The sequence below is a fragment of the Octodon degus genome, unplaced genomic scaffold (genome assembly GCF_000260255.1).
Source record: "Octodon degus isolate 3935 unplaced genomic scaffold, OctDeg1.0 scaffold00062, whole genome shotgun sequence".
Taxonomy (NCBI): domain Eukaryota; kingdom Metazoa; phylum Chordata; class Mammalia; order Rodentia; family Octodontidae; genus Octodon; species Octodon degus.
The window spans coordinates 1,100,651-1,112,613 of record NW_004524638.1 but is presented as its reverse complement, the minus strand read 5'-3'; the positions used below and the strand labels follow the sequence as shown (position 1 = coordinate 1,112,613).

At 41.2% G+C, this 11,963-nt stretch overlaps 1 protein-coding gene across 2 annotated transcripts in view; it reads right to left on the bottom strand.

Annotated features, from left to right (window-relative positions):
• Positions 1-11,963, bottom strand: part of Adcy8 (adenylate cyclase 8) — a 241,015-nt gene that overhangs the window by 36,924 nt on the left and 192,128 nt on the right. For both annotated transcript variants that reach the window (XM_004634413.2, XM_012515414.2), the window contains 2 exons: positions 10,491-10,663; positions 322-400 (listed from right to left, as the gene is read on the bottom strand). In XM_004634413.2, coding sequence (XP_004634470.1) covers positions 322-400; positions 10,491-10,663 — 252 coding nt within the window. The remainder of the gene's footprint in view (positions 1-321; positions 401-10,490; positions 10,664-11,963) is intronic.

The window sequence follows — 11,963 nt, the reverse complement described above, 5'->3', positions numbered from 1 at the left end:
TCTCTCTCTCTCTCTCTCTCTCTCTCTCTCTCTCTCTCTCCCCCTTCTTTCTGTGTTCTGAGACAGGGTCTTGCTGGGTAGCCTAGGCTGGCCCTGAATTTGTGATCCTCCTGTCTCAGCCTCCAGTGCTGGTATTATGGGCATGCACCACCATATCCAGGTATATTAGGTAGCCTTTATTAGGGACTGATTAATTAAGAATCACAACTTGATTCAAACAGTTATTATTTGCTGCATAAAAGGGGAAATTTTACAGACAATTTACAAACAATGGGAAATGCCCAGGTGGCCATACAGAGCTAGAACAATGTGTTCTATTACCTGCTGTCCATGGTAGAATACAGCCAGGAGGAACATGGCCATCAGCAGTAGAGATGCCTCTTTTGTCCCCAGGAAGTCTCTGTGGGAAGAAGAAAGGTGAATGTTGGCATGGCTATGAATGAGGACACAGGCTCAGGAAAGAGCAGGGTAAGAAGAAAGAAAGAAGTGTTTTCTGAGCAGCTCACATGTGATGGCATGCCTTGGGGTACACACATGGGATAATTCATAAATTAGGCCATTAGCAAGTATAAGAGGTCACTCAGGACCAAGTTGATAAGAGATTCTAGAGTCCAGTGTCTGAATAGTGTGCTCACATTAACAACATCTATTTACAGAATATTTTTTTCAAAATTTCCAAGTGCTTTTATACTCTTTCATCACAAAAACCCTGGTGAAGAAAAAATTCCTCTTCTTCCCCCTCATGTAAGATATTACCCTATTTAAGAGACCAGTATGCTATGCTTGCTGTGTGGCAGTCTTTATTAACAGTGTCTTCATGTTTAGGTTCTGACATTAAATCCATGATTTAGATGCTGTTTTAATTCTTATATTAATTGTTTGAATCCTTATATTAGTTTTTAGTTCAGGACTAGTCTTAGCTCCGTTGAAGCACTTTTACCCTTTAATAAAGGCTTTGTTCCCTTTGTGCCATCTCATGCAGGAGTGAACCTGTCACACTCATAATCCTGGTGGGTCACATGCTATTTTGACACTGAGGCATGCAGCCCTGGGCTTTTTGGGAGACCAAGCTGGAGGGTCGGTGCCAAGGGCAAAGCTGTGTGAACTCTGCCATGATGGAGATTCAGAGTAAGGCCAGGGAGTCCCTTGTTTGGCTCTGAGTTCATCCTTGCCTGCATTTTGGTCTAGCATGAAGCCCGCTAAGAATGTTTTAGCCCAGGAGGCAAACGGTCTACCAGAAGTACTGTTGGATGTTGAAGGTAAACCTGAGTGACATAGAGAAGTGTCCCCCTGACATGCTTTCTCTGACTGCCATGGTTTGGGTCTAAAATGTCCCCCAATGTCTCATGTGTTTGGAAGGTGAATGGTTCATGGGAAAGCTATAGCCAACTGCTATTAGGGGAGGGTCTGGCTGGGGTGGCTCAGTGGTGGTGTGACTTGGGGTATAATCTTGACCGCAGCTTTTCCCCACTTTCTTGGCTTTTTGGCTGCCACAGGCTGAGCATGTTTTCTGCTGCCATGTCCCCTTGTCACCCTGCCTCTGCCTGGGAGACTGCTAGCTACAGTCTGAAACTTTTGAAAAACTGCTCCTTCTCCTTTAAATTGGGGATGTCAGGTAGTTTGTCTCGGTAACAGCAAGACTAAGACACAGGGTAAAACAGAAAACCACTAATGAAAAATGTTCAGGTCCAAAGCATCTTTCTGCATGTTGTTATGATTTGCTAAGGCAACTCATCAAGCATTGTACATCACCAAGTGTTGCAGTCCCCCACATCTCTCTAGCTCAGGTAGTGTTTCTCACCAAGAGCACTCAGTTGCTTGATCCAAAAGCAGAAATAAGCTGGGAGTCAGTCCTTGCCCAGGCCATATCAATCCACAGCCAAATCCTGTCCCATCCATGAGTAAAATACATCTCCTCCACACCTGACTCACTCTCTCTCTCTCTCTCTCTCTCTCCACACACACACACACACACACACACACACACACACACACACACACATGCACGCACCACCCAACAGCCAAGCTGATCTCCAGCAGCTTACTCACACTGGCATCCACAAATCTATTTTCTACAGTGACCAGATGTGTTTTACACTAAAACCCAATCATGCCACTTCCTTTTTAAAGTCTCTACCACAAGCACACACATGCTCAGAACGGTGTCTGATATGGTCTAACGATGCAAGAGGCATGGCAGATACGCTGCAGTGTGTGGAGGGTGGAGCAGAACGAGCCTCAGTGTGGGTGGAAACTGGCAACCTCATACGTTTCTCCTTCTCTATTCTTGCCGGACACCAGCTGGTACAGCACAGGGCCAGGGAATGGCGGAATGAGGCCCATTGCTAACACTAGATTCTTATCTGGTTTTGTGTTAGAAAACAGACCAAATCTACACCGGCCCAGGCCTGGCTCAATGCACCAGGATGGGCTAGGGATGTAGGAATGGCAATATGCATTGTTGGGGAGATACTGCTTATGTGGAGACCAAAAAAGCAAGAGAGCTCTGGGGCTAGAATAAGATTCTAGTCTGTGGACTCCTAGTTCTTTTCCTTTTTTTTCTTTCTGTGGTTAGGACAGGGTCTATGAGGTCTACAGGGTCTCAGCAAGTAGAGTGGACTCATAGTGATTCTCCTGTTTGCAGCCTCCCAAGTGCTGAGAATACAGGTGCGTGCCACCACGCCCAGTCTCAATGCTTGTCTCAGGGCACCGGGGACGGAACCCTGGCCTCTGTGCGCTGCCTAAGCAGGCACGTCAGTCTGCTGAGCCACCACGCTGGCACTATCCTATCTGCTCTTCCCTTGAGATAAGACTCTAATACCAGATGAGGCTCATTATTATATTTCTTATCTATGGTCCCAGAGAAGCACATGATTATTGAACATCTACTACAGTATGCTGTATGGAAAAAGGACATTGTTTCTGGCCTCAAAATAGCTTGGTAAGAGAAAGAATCACAAGTATAGATAATATTATAATATGAGAGGCCCTAGGGAATGGATATATATCCTTGTTGCTATGGGAATACACAGGAGGAAAAAAATAATTCAGTCTGGTTGTTCAGGCAATACTTAAAAGAAGATCAGACACTGGGAAAGAAAAGGAAGGATGGGTTCTGTAGGTATAAGATGCATATTTTTATTAGCTGTTTATAAATCTGTAGTGTGGGGATAAGAAATAGACATCACGTATTATGTTTGAGGGTACAGGAAGACTCAGTAGGGAAGAAGACTCAACTCTCACAGGTGTCCAATAGAAGTGCTGAAATTCCAGGGGTAGACTCTGACTCACACATTATTATCCGTGCATTTTAGGGATGAGGATTCGTTCCCTCATTCCTTTATTCCCCTTGTGTTTGTTTTGTGGTGTTAGGCACATTTGAATATTATTCTTTCTTTCCTTCCTGTCACTTAATTCTTTAGAAGCTAATGTACGTGGACTTCTAGAAAACGGGTTAGAGACAGGAACTTTGCATTAATGATTAATAATTAATGTAGACCCAGGTTCCAGTCTCAGCTCTGTTACTGATTAGCTGTTTGGTCGCGGATGTGTCGCTGGTATCTTTGAGCCTCAGTTTATCCATCTTTGAGCGGTGACAATGGCATTCATCTACATAACCTAAGGCCTGAGCGAACTGGTTGTGACAGTGTGCTTGGCGTGGTGCCCGCCCATGTCACTGGGTCTCTGCTCCGTGAGGCACCCCCATGTGGTCTTGCTAATGGTGCTGGTACTGTCACAACCACTCTTCTGCACTACTTGGTTTGTATGCGGCGTGTTCTGTGTTCAGTGCCTTGTGATTTCATGATCTATATCAAACTCCTCTTCTGCCGGGCATGTTTGATATCCTTTACATTATGATTCAAGAAATTTACTTTACGTCAAGAAATTTATTAAACCCTTCCTTCCTTCCTTCCTTCCTTCCTTCCTTCCTTCTTTTTTTTTTTTTTGCAGTACCGGGAATTGAACTCAGGACCCTGTGCTTGCTAGGCAAGCAATTATTCTACTGAGCTATGTCCCTGGCCTTAAACACATTTATTTCAAGTGCAAGTACAAATGGTTCTTGAATAATTTTCAGAGTAGTGCTTGACCAAAACCAGAAACATAGACCAAACTTAGAAGGAAATATAAAAGAAAATAGTGAAAAGAAATAAAAAATGAGTTGTGACTTGAATTTGGAATTTCTTTTAGTAGCCTCTATGATTATTTGAATAAATTTCAAAGAGAGCCATTTGATGAAATTTATATAATCTTATAATATTTTACTTGACATTGTGAGTAAGGACTTAAAGTTGAGACCATTTTGGGCTGAAATCAATGAGATAACACTATCATCTCCCTGTGTTAGCAGAAAAGGACCTTGCTAATTGAAAACGCATGTAGAATCATGATGCTTTGAGAGCTACAGTGGTCTTTAAAATCATCTTATCTAATATATCATAAAATTAAAATTCAATTTGAATGTCATTAAAGAAGCATTTATGTTAACTTTAGTGAATTTGAAGACTGAAAATATATTAATGAATAAGAAAATAAAATTATCTTCACTCTTAGCACCCAGAGAAAGTAATTATTAAAGTTTTGGAGACAACTAAATGTCATTTTTTCCTCCCATGCAAGAATATAATTACAAATTTGATAAAGTATTGTTCATATTATTTTCTAAGCTCTTTTTGCACTTAGTATAGATTATGAAAATAATTCCGTGTAATATAAATACTCCACAATGTGCATTTGGTAGATCTGTTCTGTACTATGTGCAGCATACATGTTATCATATCTTTCGCAAGCCTTTTATTTTACAGGTAGGAGACTGAGTCCTAGAAAGGTCACTTATTCAAGGCCACACAGCTGCTTTGTGTCACTGCTAGGATCAGAACCGGAATCTAAGCTGCCACATTGAAACCTTCACTATACAGAATTGCAGTGCATTTTTAATTTCCGTTAGTAGTTTCTAGTTGCCTCCATGAGCCGATAATAAACCATCCTATTTATATTTCTTTACCTTTAATGATATGTGTTCAACGAACTGCTAATTTCATGTTGTACCAGTAAAGCCAATTCACATAGACTGTCTGTTTTGTCGTATTGGCAGTTCTACGCTAGCAAAGAAGAAACTGACACTTGGATGGAAAGTGATTTACTCCACTTCACAGAGACTGTGGGTGATGATGATTGGCTGTCATGCAGATCCAGGCAGCTCTTTCAGTAGCTGTGATATCTTTCTGTACGTGTATAAAAGACATGAAAATTAATGACTGCAGCATGACAAGATAAGTGCAGTGATAAAAGATCATTCACGTGGATTAGAAAATAAAGAATGATTACAGAGGGTTTTCTTTTGCTACAAGGAGATGGTAGTTCAGTTGAATGAGTTAGGTTGGAATTTGGGAAACGGATCCAGCAGACTGGGGCATCCATGTGGAAGCTCATTTGGGAAGCAGTATGTGATTCGTCATGGCTGGAGCACGTGCTCTCAGTGGTGACCTGCGAACTTGTAGGAGATAAGACTGAGAAGTTACCGTGAGCCACGTGAAAGAGGTTGAATCCAAAGTCAACCCAACTTCTACCTCCTTAGAAGTCATAAGAAGAACTTGACAGGATTGAAGAAGAAATATGAGTTAACCAGAGGGTTTCAAGATGAGTAGATTGGGAGCACAGGCTGGCAGGCTAGTGGAGAGACAGCAACGCTGAGATGAGGATGAGGACCTTTATGGAACAGCAGAGTGTGCGCTTTGGGGAGGTCATGTTTAACAGCAAGTGCTAGCATAAGTCAGATGCTTAGTCCAGGCTTGAGTCTGGGCTATTTTTTTTCTACATTTGATCTTTTTTAATATAAATAGAGCATAGGAACTATTACTATTTCCATTTCACCGATAAGAAAAATAACCTCAGGGAAGTTGATCATTTTTACGCAACTTGGCCAAGGGCACATGTCTAGTTTATGGGAGAGCTGAGATTGTAATCCAGGTGGTTTAAGTCCTAAACTTGTATACAACGATGCAGGTCTGGAACATCCTAATGAAGAAGGAAGTAGACTGTCTAGTCCAAGAGTCTTGGTGTCTTTCAGCTTTGATGATTTATCTGTTTCTTCAGATATCCAGACCTCAGCAACAACCAGCACAAATGGTCCTGAGCTAGCACGAGCCTCTAAAGCATGGAACTGAAGCTCATCAGCATGAGTAGCCTGTGACTGCCCACTGGGTACACAGTGCCACTGATCTGTTGCTGCCTTACGGTGTAGCTGAGGTGGAGGGCTGACTCAGATCCTTGGCTTTCTAGTAATTTAATTAGGTTTACAGCAGAGAATGAGATAGTACAAGACTAGTCAATGACTGACCTTGATTTTAGCAGCAGTGAGCTTGGGATTGTCTTTAGTTTTACAATTCCTATTTAAACATGTAACTACAAACATCTACTGAATGTCTCAAAACCAAATTCAGAATTAAACTTCTAAGAAAGAAGCGATAATAAAAATGAACATATATTGAGTACCTACTATGTGCCACACAGACCAGATCCTCATAATAGCTCTGGAATAGTGCTATGAATTGAATTGTATTTCCCACAAATTCATATGTTGAAGGTCTAGCACCCAATATAACTATATGTAAAGATAGGGTCTAAAAGGAGATACTTAAGAATGTCCTACATACTCTAGAATGTTCTAGAAGTAGGAACTCTAATCCAGTAGTGTTGGTGCCTTAAATAAAAAGAAAGAAACATCAGTGCTCTCTCTCTCTCTCTCTCTCTCTCTCTCTCTCTCTCTCTCTCTTCTCTCGCTCTCTCAATAAGGTGGTTGGGTACAAGTTAGAGAGAAAGCCCTCTATAAGCTAGAATGTGTATCTGGAACTACTTAGCATCCAGGACAATGAGAAATAAATTTCTGTTGCTTAAGTCACTCAGTCTGGTTTAGGGTATTTTATTATGACTGCCCAAGCTGTCTCATACAGATGGAGTATGTATCTTCTACTTCATCTGTGAGTGAATTGATGTCCAGGGAGGGAAGTGACTTTCTCTAAACCCTGGAAACATGGTGGGAAGTTCATTAGCATGATTTAAACAAGGCACTATACTTAAGAGTGGATTCTGGAGCCAGAAAGACCAATATTTAAATCCAGATGTGTTATTTACTGGCCACATGCAACTGAGAAATTCTTGACCTCCCTTAATTATGTCCTTTAGAACATTGTGAGGATCAAATAGGGTAAAACACAAAATGTATGATACACATGTGTAGTAGACACACATCATATATAGGAATTATGAGGAACTATGGTGAATAAGGCTGAAGAGAATATCAAAGACCAGGGCCTGCCAAATAGCTCAGTGGATTAAAGCACCTGCTTATGCAGACATAGTGTGCCATGCTGGCCCTACCCCTGGGGTGACTGAGACTGGGCGTGGTGGTGTGCACCTGTAATCCCAGCTCTTGGGAGGCTGAACCCAGGTGGATCACTATGAGTCCGATCTACGTAGTGAGACCCTGTAGACCCTTACTAAAAAATAAAAATAAGAGCATCAAAAACCAACTTAATTGTCCATCAAAAGATTAGTGGATAAAAAATGTGGTACATATATCCAATGGAACACTATTAAGCCTTAGAAAAGGAACAAACCTTGCTACTTTCTACAACATACTCATAGGTGAAACTGAAGGACAGTTTGTTAAGTGAAAGAAGCTGTGCACTGGAAGTCCAATACTTCCAGTGTTATTTCTTTAGTTACAGAATCTAAAAATATTGAACTTCTAGAGGCAGAGAATATAGTTATGGTAACTTGGGTTTGGAACAGGTAAGAGAAGTGGGAAATGTTGGTCAAAGAATACAACATTTCTATTAGGTAAGGTAAATAAGTTCCAGAGATCCTATATTACAACATGGTTTCTATAGTTAACAACAATGCATTGTATATTTGAAAACTGCTGTGATGAGGCAGGAGGATCATAATGAGTTTTAGGCCAACCTGAGCTATGTAGGGAATTCAAGGCCAGCCTGAGCTTCACAGTGAAACCTTGTTTCAACAACACAAAACCAGAGAAAAACTAAAAACAACAACAACAGCAACAAATTAATACTGGGGAGATGGCTCAATGGAATAAGTGCTTCCCTAGCAAGTGCACAAGTGCACTGAGTTCAATCCCAGGTTCCGCCAAAAAAAAAAGTCACAAGGTTTAAAAACAAAAACAAATAAAGAACCAATATTGCTGAGAGTAAATTTTATGTTCTAGCCCCATAAAAATGTTTGTCACAAAATGCATATATTAATTAGCTTGATTCAGTCACTTCACATTATTTATAAAAATTATGTACACCATACGTACACACAGTTTTTATTTGTCAGGGAAAAAAATTCTTCTAAATTTGTTAAGAAAAATGTGGGCAATTGAAAGCAACATTGAAACATAAAAAAGGAAGAGGAAAGAACAATGAGCAAAAGATGTGACCTAGCAATTCAGGTAAAAGGAAACCTGAAAGGACAACAAGTAAACAACAACAACAACCAAAAAGTACCAACTTAACTCATCATTGGGGAGTGTAAGTGAAAACAGCAAGGAAAAATGTATTCTCTCCAATTCGGCAAGACGTAGAAGGTCCAACAATGGTGTGGGTGAGAATGAGAGGCACTGGGACCATTGTGTGTAAGAGGAAAATTGCTTCAATTGTGTGGCAGGGCAATTTGGTAATATTATGTTTTTCAAAGTGATAAATGCAGGTAGTCTCTAATCCAGCAAGTGCAGTTTTATATAAAGACCCAGGAGTCGTGTTTACTGATAGTTTCTGAAGCAATTTTTATGATAGAGAAAAGTAGTAACAGCATATATGTCCATTAATAAGTCAAAGGATGAAATATATTTTGGCATGTTCTTATAATATGTATAACACACAGCTAAAACAAGTTAGATCTATAGATATCTCCTAGATGGATCTAAAAATATGACATTTTATGACATGTACAATGTTGTACAAATGACATAGAGATATAGCAAAAGTATATAATAAAAGTCATGGATGGAAAGGATAGCTACTAAGTGTATTAGGAACTGGCTTTTGAAAAAAGAGAGATTAACATTAGGGAAGGGAAACTCAATAATTCTGATATGCTTTATTCTTTTACAAATGGCAAAGGACAGGTGACTGATTGCCAGTATTGTTCATTTCTGGTGTTGGTTCAATATGTATCAAAATTAGGCTCAGGCCTATTTTCTGAGCTTCTTGATTATCTTGGCATTATCTTTCTCTCAGACTGACAGTCTCTAATCTAATTCTGGCCTCAGCTAGACCTGTGGGTTTCTATACCTGAGTCCAATCAACCCAGCATGCAATGTCTGGCTTCTCCTACTACACAACTTCTTGCATGAGGCGCGGTGTCCCCGGTAGCTGTACAACAGGCCAAATAATGTCACCAGGAAGTGCACCCAAACCCAAAGACTGAGCTGTGACCAATGTGGGAAATAGACAGAAGGAGCCAGATGAAGCGTTCCTCTGCCTTACGCTGTTTAGAGATGCTCTTTCCTGCATTACAGCCTACGTAGAAACACTTCAAGCATCTCAGTGATGGGTCTTCCAAGGCACCACTGACTCTTTTCACAATTTATGCTGCAGGCATAACCTGACAAAAGCTTACATTTTCCTCCTACCCTTTTCTTTCTCAATTCTCCCCCTCACTTTTTTGCCCTGGGGTTGCATCAGTATGTATGAAGACTTGCCTCAGGTTCCTTTCTCTAAGGAATCTAGGCTGAACACTACTTTCTGTATTTTTGTATGTTTTAGAACTAACACAAGGCAAGGAGCACGTGTCCTCAGTTCATAATGTGTGCTATTATTAGTATTGCCAGAGCCAAATTTAAAATTAGGCCCTGCAAGTCCTGGAGCTGGTAAGAGACAAATCATACATTTGGAGGTTTGGAGATGACCTGGTCTACTATGCAGGTGCTGTTTACTCTAAATTTTAAAGAATTAGTTAATCTATAATTCATCTAAATCAGTAGTCCCTGATCTTTCCATAACATCGGGGACTTGTTATGGAAGAGAATTTTCCCACAGTGGGGGAGGGGGTTGGTTTTGGGATTAGATTTTCGTAAGCATCATACAGTCTAGATCTGTCCCTTGTGCAGTTGACAGCAGGGTTTGCACTCCTATGAGAACCTAATGCTGCTGCTAAACTGACAGGAGGTTGGAGTTCAGGTGGTAAAGCCAGCCATGGGGAATGGCTGTGAATACCATCAAGCTTTTGCTCCTGGCCAGCTGCTCACCTCCTGCCATTCAGCTCCTGCTCCATGGCCCTGGGTTGGCCCATTCTGATCTAAGTGTTGCAACTGAAAAGCAGAGATTTTGCCTAGATATGGCAGCTAGAGAAAGTCTGAGTTGAGGTAAAAGTCAACATCAGATCATGCTCTGCGCTTCAGTTATCCCACCTCAACCTCTTCCCCAATGGTTCCACTTCCTACTGGTGGTGGAACACCTTTTGGGTGTGTGGTGGTGGGTACTTACTTGCCACTGTGGTTCATGTTGTCATAGCGTAGAAAGAGACCTGCGTAGATGGTTTCGGTCAGCAGAGCATAGATGGCAATCATAATCAGAAGCACAGCCAGCTTCAGGACGGAGTTCAGCCGGAGGAAAACTGCACAGGTCACCATGGCCAACACCCCGGTGAAGACAAAGTACTGAAAACAGAGAATGGATGTGGTCAGATGCCCCGGGACTGTCAAAACTTCCCTGTCCTACTCAGGCATGCCCACAGGCCTCCTGCACAGGTATCGGCTGAGTATTTTCAATTAGAGGTCTCAGGACCTCCTGAATTCAATGGGTCCTGAATTGCACCTTCTGTTTTCTTACTCCTAAACCTATGTTCCCTACTTTTGTGACTGGCACCACCATTCATATTGTCTTGCAAGGTATAAAATTCTGTTTTGTTTGCTTCCGTTTCCCTACCCTCCAGTCGGGTTACTCTGTCTGTAGGTTCTACTTCCCTAATAGATGAATATGTGGCCTCCATTCAGCTTTCTTCTACCCTGTTTGTTCAGCTCTCAAGGACAACTTTGGGGCAGTTTTCTGCTAGCTCAGAGGTCCAAATCCCTAGCTAGTACACACTGTTATTTTCTACCTAGTATTTCTAAAACAAGTTCTAGTTATATCACTTCTTGACTTGATGTCTTTTTATGCTCTCCATTTTGCCCAACTCTGCTTTAGGAAGATACAGCAGACATCTTTTCACCCCTAGACCTTCCTCCCTTGCCTTAGGACCCTGTTGTTCAAGTCTCATCTATGTGACTAAGCCTTACTTCTCTGACAAATGTCAAGTCAGGTGTCCTGTGCTCTGGGCAGCTGTCCTGGATATCTCCAGGGTCTTCTGAATCCCATATTACTCCTCTAGCATATACTGCAGAGAGTGGCATGATACCTACCGCCCTACATTCAAAGTGAAGGTCAAAGTGCACGCTTTGAGTCCTTGAAGAGCTAAAACATTGGAGGACCCTCTCAGTGTTAATCTCCTCACTCAGATTTCAGCTTCTGTAAATCCCCCAGCCCATTCCCCTTACAGAATCATTCCAAGCTAATTTCCTGGAATATGGGTTCAGCTTGTGATTATCTAGAAGGAAAACAATGATTGGAACTCACATTTTTAAAGGCCTGTTTTAGGGCAGCCTTTTTACCTCAATGTCTCTATACATCTTTTTTGTAATATTAAAAATAATTGCTTATGATAAGATGCATAATTCCCATTTTATGGATTAAGAAATTGAGGCTCATGGAATTTAAACAAATGGCTCAAGATCTTAAAACTAGTATGTAGTATGTAGGCCATCTGGATATAGATAGTTTGTGTAAATATGGCTATAATGGGATTATTGGGATTGATAATTTCTAAAATCCAACTGGTTATCTGCTCTCTCCTATTACACAGAGAGACAATTTTTGTATGAATCAGGGTGGGCTAAGAAGTTCTAAAAATTTCTGAGAAAC